The sequence below is a fragment of the Ochotona curzoniae genome, unplaced genomic scaffold (genome assembly GCF_017591425.1).
Source record: "Ochotona curzoniae isolate NIBS_2020 unplaced genomic scaffold, NIBS_Ocur_1.0 scaffold_4506, whole genome shotgun sequence".
Classification (NCBI taxonomy): Eukaryota; Metazoa; Chordata; class Mammalia; order Lagomorpha; family Ochotonidae; genus Ochotona; species Ochotona curzoniae.
Genome location: NW_024467119.1, coordinates 34,427,691 through 34,449,318, shown reverse-complemented (window position 1 = coordinate 34,449,318; position 21,628 = coordinate 34,427,691). Strand labels below are relative to the sequence as shown.

At 37.5% G+C, this 21,628-nt stretch overlaps 1 protein-coding gene across 3 annotated transcripts in view; it reads right to left on the bottom strand.

The window, feature by feature from the left end:
• PDLIM5 (PDZ and LIM domain 5) overlaps positions 1–21,628 on the bottom strand; it is a 177,668-nt gene that overhangs the window by 110,073 nt on the left and 45,967 nt on the right. For all 3 annotated transcript variants that reach the window (XM_040967188.1, XM_040967189.1, XM_040967190.1), the window contains exon 3: positions 12,750–12,901. In XM_040967188.1, the coding sequence (XP_040823122.1) occupies positions 12,750–12,901 (152 nt within the window). The remainder of the gene's footprint in view (positions 1–12,749; positions 12,902–21,628) is intronic.

The following is a 21,628-nucleotide window of genomic DNA, read 5'->3' as shown; positions in this document are numbered from 1 at the left end:
TGCAAAGCTTTTTTAGGCCTTTAGCAGGAAGCTGCAGTAGAAGGGGAGCACTGAAACTAGAACCAGCACCCATTTGGGATAACTAGATTGCTATGCCACAATGCCAGTCCCACCAAAAATAATTTTTTGAAAAAAATCACAGCAAAGTTCCACTAGAGCTACAGTTTATTTGTGACCTTTTGTAGTGATAATTCTTTATAAAACTACACTGAATAGGCTTCTAATAACAAAAATAATTTATATAAAATATTAGATGTTTGAGATCGGGAAAAACCACTATTGTAGATTTTAATATGACAAAAGGATAAAACGCTATTCCAGAGAAATGGATAAGCAGCTTATTTTTCAATTCTTCCTTCCTTTTAATAATATTTGGTAACGCAAAATACTCTTAAAATAACAGAAACATTCTGGACTAATAAGTAATCCATTATCTCAAAACCTGGTCTATACAACAAAATCCCAGTGAAACAAAAATCTGGAAAGTCCCTCATTTATTATTACATTCATTGTTATAGGACAAATTCCACAGGAACAGTTTCATAAACTTCAGCCAAAAGAGCCAACAAAAAGCTATACTTAATTTTATGAGAGGCACTTGAATCCAGAAATGTCTACATTTTTACTAAAATGTGAAAATGAACCCTTCCCCTATTATGCAAATTAAGACATATAATAAGAATGTCTTCACTTGTGCATTCAAAAAGAAAGCATGATGATGCAGGGAAAAAATCATCATTTGCACACAGAAGTAAGAGCAAATGCAAATAACTGAAATACTTTCAAACACATTTCAATTGCAAAGAAAGACTATTACCAGGGATCATGGCAGGTAAAAAGGCATCATTAGAAGCACTCCTAACATTTAGAAACTTATAAGAATTGAAGTGAAAAAGTGGGCTTCAAAAAAACTAAAGCTAAATAAAAAGTTACAGTTTAGTCTGCTGCACACGTAAGTTTTGCTTAGCCAACAACTCTCACTTACTTTCAACTCATATAAGCCGAAGCTATTTCAGTCTTTGAGACCATAATAGCAACAGCAGCCAGTGGAAAACAGTTGGGAATGACTTGCATTTCAGTCCTTTCAAAAGCTCTTGAAGGGATGGACAAAAATGTTTTCTTTGGAACCGTCAGGAAACTGCTGTCATTAAATACAGAAGAATGACAAGTTTTTGTTGCTGTTTATCTCACCAATATCACCATGTGAATGATTTCTAATCACGCAAATGCAGCAAAACATGCTATATTTATAAAAGTGGCAGTCAGGACAACCCAAGGCAATAAGTATTCACTGGGCAAGTCAGGCTGCACGCTTTGAAATGCATAATAAACACGCCTCACGTCTGCTTTCCAAGAGTTGGCTATAACCTTGAGTTGGTGACTGTGCTACATCTTTCATACAACATTTTCAATGTGCTAAGAAAGGCTAGGTTAGTTTGAGCAGACCCAGTCTTGTAGAATCACGTTCCTTTTCATGTGCATGCCTTCACTCTCCTGCACTTTTTCTACTTCCTACTCCACCCTTATGCTGACTGCCTGGTCTCTGCTCCCTCCTCTTCCCACTTTCACATAGCTTAAAATGTTTTTAGCCAATTTCCAACTTGAACCACACTTGAGGTGGCTTCCACAAAGACTCCACAAATAAAGTCTTCTTCAATCTTATGTATATGTGAACGAGTAAATAAATGCAATTCTGACTCATACATATAGAAAACACCTCTTCATTTAAACTGCCATACAGTATTTGCAAAAGTTATAGCTTTTAACAAAACGATTGGTATCTCAAACACCAAGATGGGATGCCATTACCACTCTATTCATGGACAGTCTCAAATTATATACAAAGGTCAATGACAGGTGGATCGAGATAAATGTGGTAAGTTCAGGCAACTAATGTGTTTTTGAACTGGATAAGGAGGGAATGGCAGGGCCTTTCATCAGGACAAGTAAAGCAGCAAGAGACGCAAATTTCTGAGACAAAGCCAAAAGTTCAGTTGTGACCATGCTAAGCTTATGGTATCTGAAACATTTAAATGAGAAAGTCTCAGCAGAAGTCTGACCAAGGTGAGTAGAAAAACAAGAAGGTTAGTGAATCCTTCAGTCTGGGTCCAAGCCAGCTAAAAACGAAGCATTTAATATCCTCTCACATCTTTGATATCTACAGGAAAGCTTTGACTCTGAGTTGTTTGCAAATCCTATTTCCCTCATTTCTCACTTATCCAGGTTACTGCAAGACTTGACAGACTAGTTTCCTTGCCTCTGGTTTCTCTCCATCTTCTTCCAAACAGTCTCAATAGATGTTCTGAAAACAATGTCTAAGACTCCACCCTAGTGTCTAAGACTTCAACCTGCTAACCTTCATTTTCCTTGCCCTGCTTCCTGATGGTCATTATGTTCACCACTACCCCACCCCCGCTGCAGAGCCTCCTCCTGGCACCCGTCCCTGAGGTAACCTTTCCATTTGAATAGGATCCTGTACTCCACTGAACGCTTGCAGCACTTTCAGTTTCATCTCAATGTCTAGATTACAAATTCCCTAAAGGCAGAGACCATAAACTAGTCATTGTATCTACCCCTCAGAGCCACTAGTTAAAAAGTAAATCTGAAAAAGTCCAAAGTTTTTATTTGATGAATAGGAGGGTTTTTTTTTTTTAAGATGTATTTTTATTGGAAAGGCATTTAAAGAGAGAAGGAGAGACAGAGACAGAGAAAAAGATCTCCCAAATGCATGATTGCTCCCCAGATGGCCGCCAGCAGCCAGAGCTGATCCAAAGCCAGGAGCCAGGAGCCAGGAGCCAGGAGCCAGGAGCTTCTTTCGTGCAACACATGCGAGTACAGGGGCTTTCCCAGGCCAACTGGATCAGAAGTGGGAGCCACAGGATTGTGAACCAGCGTTCCTAGGGATGCCAGTGATGGAGGATTAGCCAACGGAGCCACCTTACCAGCCCCATGAGATTTTTAAAAACTAAACCTCAGCAATTAATGATAGTGCTGATAAAAGGTTTTAAGAGAAACAAATCTCTTAAAAGTATCATTAAACATACAGTTCAGAATATATTGTGCAGATTACTGAAAAAGAATGCACATGAATTTGAATGGGGGAGAGGAAAAGTTCTCTGTTCTTGATCCGTCTTTCTAACAATACACAGTAAAAGCGAATTACATCTGCACTGCACCCTTAATGAGAACAGGGAACTTAGCAAAATGAACATGACTAGGTGTGTATGGGTTTCGTTCTGCTGACACTGTTGTTCCTGCCAGATGGGCCATAAATTATTGACTAAGACAATAATTTTGAACCCCAAGCAGCAGTTAGCATAATGTGTGTATCTATTATACTCTGAAAAAGCTTTAATTATAATTGTGTGATAAAAAAAATCACCCACTTGACTAAATAACCTTTCTTCCAACACTTGCATCATCATCTTTCTTATCCTGGTCAGATAACCACATACCTGACTTCCCTCTCACTTTCTTCCAGTTTCGCTTCAGACACACCCAATTCTGTTGCTAAGTAACAAAACAAACAAGGCCTAGAAGTAACTTTACACAATGGATACCATATTAATACTCACTTATCAATTGAGCAGAAAAGAGAAAAGCTGTCTTTATTATGTCTTAGGATCTTTTCATATGCTATTTCATTTCAATTAAATTGTACGACAGCCCTAAAAGGCAGGTATGATTATATTTATATACAAATGAGTAACTGAAACTAAATGACTTATCTAAGGTCACAAAACCAGGAGGCGACAGGATTTGCAGTTTGCCTAATTTCAACACCAACGTGGTGCTACTCATCTTTTTTATACCTTTACCAGGGCCATCTTTAAAATGTCTACATATACAAATGATTCCACAAGTTAAAAATTTCTCTTTTTTCTTTTTTTGGAAGCCAGAAACACAGAAAAGGAGAGACAGGGAGATGTTCCATCTGCAGGTTTATCCCGCAAAGGGCCACAAATGGCTGGAGCTGAGCCAATCCAAACCTAGGAGCCAGAAGCTAGGAGCATCCAGGTCTCTCACATGGGTCCTGGGGTCCGAGGACTTGAATCATCCTCCACCGCTTTACCAGGCCATTAGCAGGGGGGTGCTGGCTAGGAAGTAGTGCAGCCAGGACATGAACCACCACACATGGGATGCTGGCACTGTGGGCAAAAGCTTAACCTACCATACAAGGCAGCAGCCCTCAAACTTCTTATTCATAAGGATTATTTCAGATGTGATCCAAATAATATTTACAATAAAATTTAAAATTAAACTTGTCTTTAAATATATTTCCTAGGATTTCCCTACCAACAGTTAAAAGAATAAAATCATTTTGTTCCTTCCAAGGAATAAATCAATTTTTTTGTTTAAAAAAAATGGCCACACACTTTCAAAATGTAAAATTCAAATTTAATTTAAAAATTTAACACACTTTACAATTCACATTTAGCAAATGTTGTTGCTATACTGCTACAAAGTATTCAAAACAGATGAGTTAAGCTGAGCCTTCCAGTGCAGGAACATTCTTTATTCTGACTGAACTGAAGCAAGCAGAGAACCATGCTCGCCTGTTAACTTTGTCACTGACAAGTCACTGCTCACTAATCCCTTCTCTAGTGAGAAAATGGTGCAAATAGTCTTTGAAACATGTATTTTTAAAAAGTCTTATTCTGAGTTACTTGTGGAATGCAATCATAAAAGCTTGCTAGAGAACTAATCCTCAGGGTCAGCACTGCAGTAGGTAAATCCACTAGTTGCAGGTCCAGCCTCTTGCAGGAATAATCCCAGGTACTCTACTTTCCATCCGCCTCTCTACTAACGTGCCTGGGAAAGAGGCAAAAAACAGCCCAAGTCCTCCACCCCTGCACAGAAAAACACACAAAGTTCCTGGCTCCTAGGTTCAATTTGACAAGTAAGGCCATTTTGGGGGAAGAGAAGTGGGAAAGAACATGAGGACAGAAACAGATCGGGTCTCCCTCTGCCTGTCTTTCTCAGCTGTATTTCCTTCTTTTCCGTAACTCTGCTTTTCAAATATATAAATCTAAAAAAAAAAAAAGATGAAACACTACACCTGCAAACTTTTCTAAAGGTTTATTTTATTTTTATTTGGAAGGCAGAATCACAGAGAGAAAAACTGATAGATCCTCCATCCACTGGTTTACTGCCCAAATGGCTGCAATGGCTGGACTGGAACCAATCCAAAGACAGCAGCCAGGAGCTTTCTTTCAGGTCTCCCACAAGGATGCAAAGACCCAAGGACTTGAGACATCCTTTTCCACTTAACCACGCCACAAGCAGGGAGTTGGATCAGAAGCGGAGCAGCTGAGATTAGACCCCGCACCCACATGGGATGCCAGGGCCACAGGTGGAAACCTAGCCTACTACACCATTATGCCAGCTGCAGTCTCCAAACTTTAATATAGAATTATCCTTTGTAGACGACAGGCATACAAACTTGGGAAAGAAAAGTAAAAAAAAAACAAACAAACAAACAAACAAAAAAACACATTTTGATTTAGGAGGAGCAAACACCCATAGAAGTTAGTATCCAAATGAATGTTCCTGTCTACTGGTTGCTAACCTGGTTAACCTCTTTCACCCTATTTCCTTTCAATCTATATGTCAAGGTGTTTTTTTTTTTTAGGATTTTTGTGTGGGTGTGTGTGCGCACCCACTATTGCTCCACCTTACACCAGGAGAAGGCTCACTACACCTTAACCTAGACAGCACGGGCTTTCTATCTGTCGGCATTTACCTGCAATAAGTCCTTACACACAGCTAATTTCCCGCAGCCAAGTCCTCTTTTCAGGATAAGTTTGCAACCATAAGCAAAACGCCAGACATAACAGACATAGCAAGGTACTTAATGTTAGTTCTGCCAACCACTCCGTGAAAAGAAAACATGAGCCAGTTGTTAAAAAAAAAAAAAAAAAAAAAAAAAAAGATGTACAGAGACTTGTATTGAGATTTTTATTGAGATTCACTTTCAAGACCCCTCTCCCTCCATGCTGGAGGAAGGAGATAGCGGTGTGGAGAAAAGGAAGGTAAAATGGTGTGGGTGAGGGTTTTATACTCCTTTTGACGTGGGTACTGCAGACTCTGCTTGAGCCCTAATTAGGTAAGGAATGTTGGCCTAGGCTCATCATTGGCCGGCTGGAGCCCTGCTAGTCCAATGATGTCTCTGGCTCCTGGGTCCCTTTATGGTTCCAGGCTGAGGCCAGAGTGACTTGTCCAGTCTGAAATAAGCCCTATTCCAGCAGGGTAAAGATGGGAGCAGAGGCAGAGAGAAGGGAACAAAGAAGGAGCTGCCGGGTAGGGAAGGGGGCAAGGAGAAGGAGGACAGCGGGAGCCAGGTGGGGAAGCTGCAGCACACGAAGGGAAGATGGAAGTGGATGGGCAGGCAGCATGAGGAACTGGTGGACAGGACTGTTGGAGCCTCAGGGGATTTGAAGGTGGGCGGGGATTAGGGGAAGGGGCCAAGAGGGTTGGTGGGTGGGGTTGTCAGGGATGGCACCATGGTGGGCAACCAGAACTCTGCTAGATTAACTGTGAGAAGGAGGAAGAAGTGAGGCCGGGTCTAAGATGGCAGGGTCTCACTAGTCTTGAGCCATTCCTTACACTATTGCTTTCAGTGTCTTTTATTTCTTTTTTGTTAGAAAGTTACAGAGAGAGGAAGGGACAGAGAGAGAGAAAGAGTGGGAATCTTCCATTTGCTGGTTAATTCCCCAGATAGTTCCAATGGCTGCAGCCAGGCTAGGCTGAAGCCAGAAGCTTGGAACTTCTCTTGGTTTCACGCTTGGGTGCAGGGCCTGAGCAACTGGGCCATCCACCACTATGGTTCCCAGGGCACAAGCTTTGAGCTGATTAGGCAAATCACATAAAGTCTCTAAGCCACCAGATAGGTACCCATTTGAAAACTTTTGAAAAGGATTGGTAGCAATCGTTTCTCGATTGACTGATTAAATTATACAGATGAAGATGCATGCACAAAACCGACATCAATACAAGCCTGTCCTCTTAGTTTTCCCTAAACAATACATGTAATTTTAAGGATGGAGTAAGACATAATTATTTAGTCCTCAAAAATAGTCATCTTCCCACCTCAGAATTAAAAACACAAACCAGGCACTAGCATTGTGGCATAAAGGTTAAAGTTACCTCATGTGAGGAAGCACCCCATATGAACACTGCTAATGGCCTGGGAGAGCAATGACATTTGCCCAAGTGCTTAGGACCCTGTCACCAACACAGCCTCAGATGAAGCTCCTGGCTCCTGGCTTACAAGGGCTCAACCCAGGCTCAGGCCTGACCATGCGGGAAATGAACCAGCAAACTGAAGATCTCTCTCTCTCTCTTTCTCTTTCACTCTCTCTGTCCTACCCTCCTACTCTCCCTCTCTCTCTCATTCTAACTCTGCTTTATAAAAAAAGAAATAAATCTTAAATACACAAAAAACCAATATAGTGAAACCTCAACTGCATAACGGACATGCACAAAACACAGGAAATCCCTGAGAACTACTAATTTTAAGGGGATGATATGCAATTGCAGTTATTAAAAGAAAGTACAATCCAACTAAGTATGTGTGTTTTAATTCATATTAATAATATCTCAAAGAACTGAAAAGTTCGGTTAAAAATGCTTTTTAATCTCTTAATACTATGCTATCAGTGAAAAACTGAGTAGAATCCATATAGCTAACATTATTATGATAGTAAGCAATCCATTAAAATGAAACAACAGCTTCAGTCTGGTACTAAAGCTACCTTTTCCTGTTTTTTTCTTGTAACTTGATGTGCCTATTAAATTATTCCAACCTGTCTTTCACTTATAGTAGTTATTGGATCTCTGACAATTTTCCTTATTATTTGAAGACTGTAAAAGGAGAAGGCAGGAAAAAGTACAACAATATTTTTCAAAACTCAATCCTTCTAGATCTTTCACTTCCAGTCATAACAAATTATATACTAAATGAAGGTTTAAGAACAAAAACAAAAAACAGAGAAGAACCCAAAGCATGTCACTACTAATAATATAAAAAAGGAAAGACGATTTAAAAAGACACATATACAATACATATTATGTAAATACTACAAATATATAGTGACCCTATAAGGATCCATTTAAAACTATTAAATCAGGGCAAATGTGTATGATATTTTCTGATGATAAAATTGTATTTGAGCAGCCATCTGACCTATTCTTCCCCTTTTTAAAGTCAACTGAATGTCACAAGCCACGCTGTTAACCTGGCACAGTTTACAATAACTCCAATGAAAAAAATACAATTTCCTGATTCTTTCAGCCAAAAAAAGCAAATTTAAGTTGATTTCCTATAATAATAAGCTCTAGGGAACTTATCCACTTACAGTTGAAAAACCAAAACAAGAACCAAAATTTTTATTGCAAAAATGGAATTTAGAATAACCGATGACCTCACTTCATGGTTAAGAAAATTAAGGAGTTTAGTGATTTGTCCGAAATCATACAATAAGCAACAAGTTTATCTGTTCTATGTACAGATAATTATTGAAACAGATTAAATAGTTTTAAATATGATTTATGGTAAACAATTCATGAACATCAAAGTTTTTGAAACTAATGTTCTCATGTAATTTTAAAAATGTTCTATTTTGACTTGCATGAAAATCTTAGGTAAAATGTATCTGATATTTAAAAACAAGTACAACCACTGTAAGAATTTTACATAACTAGGTTTATAGAACTTCTGGAATTAGCACAAGCTGCACAACAAAAAATTTCCCTAATCCTTTAGAAGACAACAGAAACCAAACTAAAATCTTTCACATTTCTTCATTCTTTAGATCCCGAGGGTAGAGAGAAAAAACAACTTATTTTTCAGGATATCACAGCATGGTATGATCGCAATATTTCATGCCCTCAAATTATGCCAGATATAAAACAGTTAAAAGTGATTTTAATCAAGTAAGTATCTTTATCTTAGTTTTTCTTATCAAAATTCCCATTTTAGGATATTGTGGTTGGGTCAATAGATGAAGTCAATTTTTTTAAAAAAAATGACACATACACATTTAAAAAAAAATAAAGAGAGTATCAGCAATATAAAGTAAAAAAAATTCACAAATCCAAACTGTTGGTGATTCCAAAACAAAAACAGGTTTCCCATTCACATCCTTTCCCTGGGGACTGCTGGGCGGATGTGAGCAGAGTCTGCATGATGACATGCATGGTCTCCCCAGGCCTGCAGGGAAAAGGTTGTGTTCCAATAATGAAATATGTTCTCTTCCAAGCCCTGCTCTACGGCTGGCCAAGAAACTACAACTTTCCAAAGTTTCTGGTCATTTTAATAGACCCTCCAAAACTTATTTACAAGCATCACAATGGTCCACCTGTACCTATTTTCCACTGCCTCTCTGACCTCATCTCTGAAATCCATGAAACATACAGGGCCTTCAAAAAATGCATGGAAAATGCTTGTATCAAAATGCAGCTGAACTGATTTCATTATTTTTTGCACCAAATAACTTCTTTCATTTCCATGAACTTTTTAAAGTGCTCCTAAATCATTCCAATTTTGGTAAACAACACCAGTGTCTATCAAACGATTACTGGTTCAAAACTCGAAACACAGAGTTACATACAAATATAGTCCAAAAAAAATGACCTTCACTTTCAAGAAGTCTCATTAAACAGAGCTACTCCATATGAAATGATTGGTTAATAACATAGGCAGCAGTGGATATGGCAATTAACTAATTAGATTTATTTGTATGTGACTCATAAAAACAGCCCTGTTATTCCTGATTATACCTAGCATGTAACTAAATGCTAAACTGAATGGTATAAACTGTTTCACGTAAGTTCAGAGGAGAAAACAGTGAAGAAGTGACAATACCAAGAAAAGGCTGCAGGAGACAAAGCTCGCCATTTGGTGTTATGGATATGAAGGCATGTGTTGGCATGGAATGAGCAGTGGACATTCCAGATGGAGTGAATTTTATCAGAGATCATATGAGCATGCACAGCACAGTGATAAGCCTGTCTTAAATGGAACAGAGGGTATTTAATGATAAGCAGTGGGGATCTGCAGTGGACTTTCAGAGTAGAAACAGGTTACAGAGAACATAATCTTCTAAGTAGGGGACTCACATCTAGACAAATCTCATGCCACATGCTGTGGGCACCAGACTGGATGCGCTGGAACCTTTTCACTGGTTTGATACATCCCTGCATTGCTCTGAATGGTTCACACCAGCTACTCTGCGGAAGCAACAGCAGCTACCTCCTATCTGATCCCTCACACACTTTTCCAGGACAGCCAGTAACTAACAAATTTAAGAAAAGCAGCATGAATGTTTAATCCTCTTGACTCAAAACAAGACAGATTTTATGGTACAATTTTGTCCCCATGTTTCTTGCCAAGTCAAATGAGGCTAGACATCCTCCAAAACCACATCTCTGGGCATCTCAATTTCTTCTGCTTCCACATACTAATCCATTCATTTGCTCAAGTAACCATTTAAAGGATCCTCTTAATGTATCCTTCCACTGGAATCCCCTTCTCAGGCTCTGTTTCCAGAACAAGTGGACTAAAGTGTCTGTTGGTGAGTGTACTACGTAGTCATGAAGAAAACTAGGCAGTGATGTTGTAGGGAATGTGGTGTGGTGGGTGAGAATGGGCTATAAAAGAATGAGCTGAAGGCCAATTAAGGATGCTGAGCACATTCAGGAAAATTTGCTGGTTGGGGTGAAAGCATAAAGACACAATGTCCGTAGGACAGAAAAGAACCAAAAAGAACTTGTCAAAGTTGTATCTTTTTCTTAAAAGGCAAATGTATAACTGCAATAGTAACTATCAGCCTTATATCACAAATTTTCTTAAATGTACACATTATCAAGACAGAGACATTATCTAACACAAGAAGCATTCAAATACATTAACAGAATTGTAATTAACACTCAAACAACCCCTAAAATTCTCCCTCATGTTTTCAGTGCCTGAATACCCATAATGAGAGACTTAAAAGATAAGATATAAGCAGAATCTTGAAATATTTGCAACAAGTTGGTTTTGTACATTGGCTTGCTAAATTTTATACTTAAGTAACTCTAAAGAATCTTCATTAATAGAGTTAATAGCAGATTTGTTAAATTGGATACAAATTCAAACCGTAACATCTGGTTTCCATCTATCCCTCTATCCCATAGTGTTTTCAAATACAAAATATGATACTGGGTGCCGGGTTTTATAAAATAAGGAATACAATGTGAAAGAAAACAAACAGACTGATATAAAATAGATGATACACAGCTCAGGAAAAGATCTTATACTCTTACATGAACTTTCAATTTTAGAATGTGAGAAGCAGTGCGTAATTTCTATTTGTTTTGTTTTCTGATATCTTAAACAAGTTAAACTAAATTTTGCATTCCATCTCAACGTATGAAAGGATATTACCCAAATAGAAATTTGTAAAAACTAATTTGTTCCTAATATATTGCCTTTCTACCCATTAAACTACTTTCATCAAAATACAGTTTTTCAAATTTAAATTCAAAATACATATAATCATGATGTACTGACTCACTGAAAAGAAATTTCTTCTTTTACTTTTTAGGAAAGAAGTATTTGTTAGAAGTCACAATACATTAAAGTAGAGCTGCAAGTCTATTATCAGTCTAATGTTATAAAAAAAATTTCCTATCTGGCTTTAACACCAAACTGTCACTCATCCAAGAAATCAAATGTAATTAACACTGTACAAAGCCTATCAACATTAATCCCTGAAACAGAAGTAGCAAAGAACAGAGAATCATTCCCAAAGGGCTTTCCACAGAATACCAGTCTCAGAAGCAGTTCCAAGACACAAAGTTTCCATTACCCAATACCTTTGGAAGGTGCCAAGTATTCCGTCCCTTTCTCAAAGACTCACGTCATTCATGGTAATTTATGGAAGACAATGAGATTTGGTAGGGTGAAGAAAAATGATGTTTTACAAATCTGATAACTAAAGAACACTCAAAATTATCAAAACACAACTTGTTCCAAATCCTCCAGCACTAAATGATCATTATCATATGTTTCCTTCCTTATCATTTTAAAGGTTCAGAGATATTCTTTTATGACACTCTCTCCCCTTTGTTTTTTTCCTTATCTGAAGCCCAAAACAATGCAATAATTCTAGCTTTACAATTCATTACAATAATAGGAATTTCATCAAATATAAACACTGGTCTTTACTTCTAGAAACTATGATTGAGCATATGAATTACGATTTTTAACAAGTGTTGCAGGTGTTTTTTAAAGTCAAATATTGAAATGTTCCAAATACTTGATATCTTAAAAGTAACTTTTCTAATCTGACAAAAACAAAAAAAAAAAAAACATGAAAGTCATAAACTGTGGAAAGCCAAACAATATCTTAAAAGAATATTCTTTGACTGTTCAGACTATTAAGGTCAAGAATTTCACTACGGTAAAAAATTCTTGACCTGCACTAAATTGAGAAATTTCGAGAATTCTTGAATTCTTCTTATCTCAAGCACTCAATTTTATCAGTACATAAATGCACGCCTCTTTAGTGGGAAATAATCCAAAGCTTTTAGCAATTTTCATACTGCTGCATTATCTGATTTAAAAATTACTGTATTTTTTTATTTATCTATCCGAAACAATGGGTGTAGTAGCTGCATCTTAATGAATAGCATGAAGCAGACACATGCAAAACACATTCCTCCATGTTGCTTTCCCTCTCAGAGCCAAACAAAAAGCAGTTTACCTCTGTAGAGTCATGTTCAAAGAGCCCGTGCAACCCTTAATCTTGTTCTGGGCTTCCAGATGAGTCATCCCATGTGCACTTATTCCATCGATGCTGAGGACCACATCGCCTATCCTCACGTTTGCTTGGGATGCCTTGCCTCCATCTTTTAGCTGTAAGAAACATGTCATATTATTAGGAATTCCACTCTTGAAAATGCTGCAATAATTCACTTATACCAAAAGAAATGCATATTATTATTAGAGTAACTCAATGCTACCTTCTTTGATGATGTAAAGATAAAATGCCAATAATGTTCACACTTCTTTTCTTGAATTTCTACTTAGTCTATTAAAAATGAATATATTTGGTGCTGTGACATAATGCATAAAGCCTCTCTCTGTAGTGCTGGCACCCCGTGTGAGCGCCAGTTTGATTCTTGGCTGTCCCACTTCTGATCCAGCTCCAATAATCTCCAAAAGCAGCAGAAGATGGCCCGAGTCTCTGGGGGTTCTGCAGCCATGTGGGAGAGACCAGGAAGAAGCTCCAGGTTCTTAACCTCAGAAGAGCCCAGCTCTAGCAATTACAACCATCTGGGGAATGAACCAGCAGACCGAAAATCTCTCTCTTTCCTTCTTTCTCTGTAACTCTGCCTTTCAAAAAAAAAAAAAGTGGGAAAAAAAAACCTGACAGACATTTCTGAGGTAGGTTCCCTAGTGAAGTCTCCAATTCTTGATTGTATAACAGGACTAAGTGACAGTAGTGAATAAGGATAAATGCCCAAGGAAACCCCACATTTCAGCAAAAGAAAAAGAATCTAATCTGAATGGAATTTCTATACTTTTAGATTAATTCTTTAAAGCCTTTAAATAACTACATTTTTGTTTTGAGTACAAAGAATAACACAGAAGGAGGACCTGTTGAATAGGAGTCCTTCCTGTTGAGTTCAATTAGCAGCCAGTGTTTGGGGACTGTATTCATTTACACCACAGGCCCCATATCTTAAACTTTGGCTCTGTTTCCTCCTCCAGGCTTCAAGCAGGAAGGGAGGGAAACACATTGTATCTGAGACTACCTGCATTTTCTTGTGTGTGACCAGTCTTTGATAACTAAGCTTTTTTTCTTGCTCAATAAAATTCTGTTCCATTATTTATTTTCTTCAAATTTTATGCATAAAGTTTCAAAAGAAGTAAACAAAATCACAATAAGACAGAATTTTCATCTAGAAATGGAAAAAAGTATAAATCAGAACAAAACATTTTAAAACAGATGATAAGTTCAGTATTCAGTATGTACAAGCAGATCAAACTGAATATTGTAGCTACTGGAAAACGGGTGAGTCTGGATCCCAAAAAACGAAAGAAAGAGAATTAACCAACATCCTCAATTACTTGAAACTAAAGATTTTATGCACAGTTTGGAATGCAAGAAAAGTTCTAGAAATGAATAGTATTGATTACTGTAGAATAATGTGAAAGCACTCGGATAACACAACTGAATTGTATACTTGAAGTAATTAAAGTAACTAACTTCATGCTACGTAAGGGGCATCGCGTGCTGCCCTCCAGGGATTGCAGTAGCAGGAAACTCAATCAGGAGCAGAACTGGGAGTCATTCCAGGCACTCAGATATGGGTGGGTTATATGCATCTAAGCCATGGCTTAACTATGACCCAAACGCTCATATAGGGTTACTTTTATTCTAAATGCTATTCTTATATTCATGTCGCAGTACACAGAAAGCCTGTAGCACCACAAATTCTGCCTCTTCCTTACGTATTTCATCTAGGAAAATTACAAAATTTTGTCAATTTTTTCATTATTCTTCTATGCTACTTCATTAACATTCACCTTGATTTTACCCATTGTAGCCTACTTAGCCCAAGATTTTTCTAAAAATTTACCCCACATTCAGACTTGCCATATCTCCCTCCCGCTTCCTCCACTGCCACATTTCCATTTTGGTAGCCCCACAACTGCTCACACTGCAAAAGTTCTAATGTTAATTTTTTTTTTCAATAAATGGAGGGCCAAAAAGCTTCAAATTCATTTTGCTTAAAACAATGTAAGTCAAAGTGGAAGCCTGAAATATGAGCAATTGGTACTTTGTCACCAATTTGATTCCAATTCTAAACAAGCTCCACAGGTCAGGGGTCGTATTTTGCAATTTGCTTTTCTCCAAGATCTTTGACTTTGAGTATTATAGCCTTCAGAAAAAACTATCTTCTTAGATAATACCAAATTAAAAAAATAGTCTATCAATTGCTATGTTGAATTCTAGTAGAACCACAGAAATACTCCAAAGTGTTCACAGAAAACTGAACTAAGTTTTTTTTTTTTTGGTTCAGAAAATTTGAAATTCATCTACTTTTTGTTCGTGATATGTGCCTTCCAAGAACACTTTGAATTTCACAGTATGCATGGCTATCAAATTTCTTTGCTCCAAAATAGTCTTTTTTTTTTTTTTTGAAAGGTAGCGTTGAAGAAATACCATCTATTCACTGGCGAACTCCTCTATAAAGCCACAATAACCAGGGCCAGGTTGATCCAAGGATGGGAGCCAGGAGCTTCATTCCTAGGCACATTAGCAGAGAACTGGATCTGAAGTAGAGCAGCCAGGACTTGGAACAGGTACACATATGGGATACTGGTACTGCAAGCAGAGACTTTAACTACTATACCACAGCACTGTGCCCTAAAATAACTTTTAATTCCACTTTCCTCAAACTTTTCCAAACATTGATCCGCATATTTTTCCTTTACTACAAAGAGAAAAAAAAATGATTCTCAAATGAAAAGCTGAATCTTCACTTAACTGCACTAAATTGACCTTAGTCAGAAGCAAAACATTTTCCCAGTAACACAAAATCAATTCATTTTAAATAGTTTATTATATATGATTTCTAGAATCTCCAAATAGATGCTACAACTTCTCTCAGAAACGCAATTTTTCTAACATAAGTTTGGGAGTGCTTGCCTGCACTTATCCTCAATCATTTCCTAAAGGCAAAAGTGGATATAAATGCCCATTCTCTACCTGCACAATTTTTCCTGTATTCAAACTGCCACACAAATTCCCTTTGCTTAACAGTTTTTAGGTTTTCTAACTCTCTATCCATCTTCAGTGTTCTCTATCATGTTTTCTTCTACTCAGACAATTTAAATTTAGGGGATGAAACCTGAGCAAACGCTGTATTTGATAAAAACAAATTAAGGATTTGTGAAAAGGCAGCACCTTACTGAGTATTCTTCTGCGTTTCATTTATCTCCAGGACTATTAGAGATAAACATGCTTCTTTTCTCCTAATTGGGTAGAATGCAGCATTTTTACGAATTGTGAGCAGCCAAGGAAAGTATACAACATCATTCATTTCTTACATAGCTCATTTACCATTTTTGGAAGTCTGAATAGCTGCATTTGTTTGAAGTAGTAGTAACTTCCTGTCATCAGTATATCTTGTACATATAATTATGGCAGCCTTAGTGTGTCTGTATTTCATAAACGCACTGTATGTAAGACAGAAGCAGATGCGGGAGGTTCCCAGGTCAAACTCAGTATACATAAAATTAACCCCATGAAAATGTCTCTCCTTTGATGTTTCAATGCATTTTTAATACAGCTGTCCAATTTCCCATACACTTAATAGCAGCTGTATGCTTCTTTAAAAAGAAAAAACAGGCCAAGCATGGTAGCCTACTGGCTAAAGTCCTCGCCTTGCATGCACTGGGATCCCATATGGGCATGCCAGTTCTAATCCTGGTGGTCCGACTTCCCATCCACTTCCTGTTCGTAGCCTGAGAAAGCAGTGGAGGACCACCCAGTTAGGACCCTGCTCCCTCATGGGAGACTCAGAAAAATCTCCTTGTTCCTGGCTTCAGATCAGCTCAGCTCTGGCCGTTGTGGCCACTTGGGGAGTGAATCAGTGGACAAAAGATATTTTTCTCTCTCCCTCATCCTCTCTGTATATCTACCTTTCCAATAAAAATAAATAAATCTTAAAATACATACACATTTGTTTCGAGTGTCAGTTAAATTGTAAACAAGGCTGCACACACTGAAACTACCTGTAAATTTATTCTTTTCTTATTGCTGAAATGAAGGTAGATCAGAACAACCATATCTTTTTCAAAAGACTGGCAGGCTGGTATCCATATCTGACCAAAAAATGATCTGATGTCAATCACCTATTCTTGGGCTAAAACTCACACTCTGGGACAGATGCAATTCAACCCCTTATCTGTAATTATGAATTAAATGTTTTCTCTTGAAAAGGAAGACCAGACTCCAATAAGGAAAAGAGCCTGTATAACAGGATATGAGTGTGTGTGTGTGTGTGTGTGTGTACATGTACATGTGTGGGTTTTGTGGAAAAGAATGAGAAGCCAGGAGCAGGCAGAGCCTTGGGAGTATTACTTTAGAGGAGTCTACTAATGCCTGGAGAAAGAAATGACCAGGAAAACACAATTAGTACTACTCCCTGGAACCAGGGTATAAGTTAGCTCTCACTCCTATGGATGTTTTAGTTTGTTTTATAGAATGTGAACACGGTTTCACAGTGGTAAAATGACATGCTCCGGGCTTTGTATCGCCTCGCCGCAGCTGCAGTCATTGAGGCCACTTGGGGAGTGAATCAATGGACAGGAGATCTTCCTCTTTGTCTCTCCTCCTCTCTGTGTATCTGAGTTTCCAATAAAATGAAATAAATCTTTTTTTTTTAAAGTAAGTAAAATATCAAGACCACCTATGCACTGAGACAAGGATCTCAAGAAGTCATCAAATTAAAAATGTACATCCATAAAGTAAACTATTTGGGATTCCTAAGGACTTAGATACACCTGTCATACTAACCCTTCCTGACAGTATTATCTTTTGAGACTGCCTCCATCAGAGAAACAAAGAGAAACGATTACTTTGTAGAATTATAGCCAATTATGGCAGAGGCTATTTTAAATTAGTCTCATTACCTAACATTGTTCTTCAAAACGGTCAGTGAAAACAGCTGCTTCTCCAAAGAGGGAAATGTTCAGCTCCACCACTAGGTACAACAATGTGTTATAACGGCTTACTGAAATTCATCTTTCAAATCATCATAAATGACCCTATGCACCAGAAGAGCTCCCATCTGCCATCCCTTAAAATATACAAGACTGGCAAAGCTGACAACGTTAAAACTTAGAAAACAGGTATCAGCAATAAAGTTGGCTGACTGAAAATTTTTAAGTCCAGGTCCACTACAGAAATCACCCTTAACATGATAACACCAGTTTGATTGTCAGATGCCTACTACATAAAAATATTTATACTTGTACCCTAGAAATTTACTTTGGGAATCATCCTATAATGTGCTATGGTATCAAGCAGAAAATACACACCTACACAATGACTCACTAGTAAAGTACAAGTTTTTGACATCCTGCATACTTTCAACAAATACGGAATGCTTACACACGCATGACCCTAACACTGTGGGTATGGCAGGAATGCCATCAGACATAGTAAATGTAAAAAAAAAAAAAAAGGACCTCATAAATATGACAGCTACAGACTACAGAAAGAAACACTAACAGGAACTTCCCATGCCCAAAAAACCATGGGAACCAAGTCATGGGAAAACAAAAGTTACTGTTTATCTAATAGTGCTGTTACCAAATTTTGAAGAAGTATGCCAACAAAATTCTATCAATCTGACCAACAGCATTTCTCTAAGGCAGACAAAGCACTGAAAAAAGGTGCTGCTGAAAGAAAAAAATACATATTAATGATGTCTTATTTTTATTTTAAAACATTTTCTGACACGTAATGTAGCACAAAAACTTTGAATATAGACAAGTGAGTCTGCAGGCCAAACTTTCTGGAAATCTCTTTCACATTTCCCAGGGCACCATAAATGTGACTTTTCCATTACTAACCCCCTCCGGACTATCCAGGAAAATACAAGCTTCATCCCTGAGAAATAACAGAGAGCTTTTTTCCAGGTAATGATGGGTGCTACCAAACCACCACCAAATACCACAAATAAATAAAATTTCAGGGGAGTTTTTACTAGCATCTGGGGGCCAGGAAAGTGAGAAGCACATTTTAAGAAGTTCTAATTTTTGTTTCCAAATCTACCCAAGAAGGTTTTTCTCAAAACCCTATTTGTTTGCTCTCATGCCAGTGTTCACCCACCCTACAACATTATACACAAGCAGTATTGGCACTGCAAACAGTCTACAAATGTTATTTAACATCACTCAAAATGACAATCTCTGGTTTGGATGCCTAATGTGTCTTTAAATTTGAGAGTAGTCTGGATTTGATACTTTTTTCTATGAAATAAAATGGCCTGGCATTTGATAGATTAGGGTGTTAGGAAAATAAAACAAGCAATCAGTGACAAGTGTCTGAGTAAAAATCTGACTCATGTGAACACTGGTTACTTTAACTATGGCCCTTACTTTCTGGTTTATGAGTCAAACTGTAATCAATTTCACCCAAAAGTTAGATACCTTATATGGTAGCAAAGAAGAAAATACCTCAAAGTATGTGTCATTATTCTTATAAAACCAAAGAGAAGAGGTTCGTGATTATGTCTCTTTCCCTGCATTGTCAGTAAGCTAACCAGTTCAAACACAGGGCTTTTGTTACTATTTTTGTTACAACAAAATGCTGAAGTCTTATTTTGCTCTGTAAAAATCCTAATAAAAGTTGAACAGGTTTTCTCATATTTTGTTTCACTACTGAGGTGTTAAACTAATGTTTGCATTTAATAGCTAATCCATTTGTCTACGCCCAAAGATTTAATGTGTTTAGCACTATTTTATGGTAAGTATGTGAATATTATTCCATCAGAAATATGAAAAGTATACTAGTTGGTAAGAATAACACTTTCAAAAAACCTCCACATCAAATAAACATGTTAGTTAATGAAATGGGTGTTTCTATGAGTCCATTCTGGAATAATAAGGGAAACACTAAGAAATGACTCCTGTAACTACAGAGGACAGAAGCAAACTGCACATTTCAATCCTCTCTCTACACAGCATTCTGTTCTCAATGAGAAAAATCCCCTCAAATTGTTTATAACCTGGATACAAGCACACATGAGTTTTTCATTGAGTGGGTCATAACTTTCTCCAAATTCTCAATAGTATATCCAAGAAACCTTTTTAAGAACTTATGAGTTAATGAACCCTTAGAAGAGAGCATCAAAGGTGAGGTTCCTAACTGCCAGCACCAGCATACTTCTACAAAAGGGCAGGGGAGATGTGATGGTCCCTTAGAAGTCCTTCACTAAAGATATTCCAAGTCAGAAATGCCATCAGCGTCAAGAAAATTTAAGAATTATTAAAGCAGAATTAGTATTGCTTCAACGTACTGCAAAATCGTGACTTCACATGTGGATTGCAAATGGGTACAGCTTTAAAAAACAAGAATTATTACTTTAAAACCTTGTTGTCTTTCTAGTCAATAACATGTAGTAAGAATCTATTCCAATAAAGTATCTAAGTCCAACTCCAAAACAAGATATGAAAGAACAGGCATGGCCACCTTCCTTGATTGTTTTATAAAATTTCAGTTGCCACATGTGTATGTAAATGTCCATTAAGCAATGCTCCCCTAAATGACTTATGAAAAATTAGCTTCCCCTTCCATCTATCACATACCAACTCAAATTAAATTGGGCTCAAATGATTGGAAAAATTAAAGCTAAAAAACCATATGAAATATCTGCTTACATTATTATAACAAATGTAATACACACAAAATTACTGTCAGGCCACTACTCAAGTTTCTAGACACTAACTCTCCATTCTGTATTCATTTCCTTCTCAAAGTATAACCAAGAGCTGGTCTGTAACCACACGGAGAGGATGCTCCTCACAGCCAATGACTGCATCTTATACTTTATATTATATTATGTTTATATTATATTTATAGTATTATGTAAAGTATAATATATATATACACACACACACACGCACACACCATGTATACTGTACATGGACCTAACATAATAAACAGTTGATGGATTACCATGCTGCAAATCAAGGACATTTCATGAAGAGGCTCTTACTAAGTAACAGAAATAATTTCCTTTTTTATCCCTTAGTAATCATAAAGGGATGAATAATGTATCTTTATTTTGGCAAATGTGTGTTTTTCTTTAGAAGCTGTTTTTACAATGGCATGAAAGCTTAAATGTTTTTCTGATGCTAGACTGACAGCCGGAATATTTGTGGCCATTTATAATTCCTAAACTGTATTTGGAACTGCCTGATATATCACACCCTGGTAAGCCCTTAGAATTCAAAAGAGGGCCCAGCATGGTAGCCTAGCTAAAGTCCTCAACCTTACATACACTGGGATTCCATGTGGGCACCAGTTCATGTCCCAGATGCCCCACTTCCCCTCTAGCTCCCTGCCTGTGGCGTGGGAAAGCAATTGAAGACAGTCTAAAACATTGAAACCCTGCATCTGTGCAGGAAACCTGGAAGAGGCTGCTGGCTCCTGGCTCCCGGCTTTGGATTGGCTCAGCTATGGTCGTTATGGTCACTTGAAGAATGAACCAGCAGACAGAACTTTCTCTCTGTCTCTCCTCCTCTCTATATATCTGCCGTTCCAATAAAAATGAATAAATTTTAAAATTTTTTCAAAGGAAAACTGACAGTAATTTTCACTCTACTTTTGGCAAATCATTTATCTTACTGACCTCATTCAGTGCAGCTACACCAGATGTTTTGATCAGGTGTTCCATCAAAGTTCCTCCCAATTTTGAGACATTATAAATACCTTACAATTTTTCATTATTCTAGTCATTACCACTATTATTCTCTTTTCATTGAAGGACTAAAAGTAATTTGCACTATTTCCTAACTGCTTCCTGTATACCACTATTATTTTCCCTATCACAAAATATT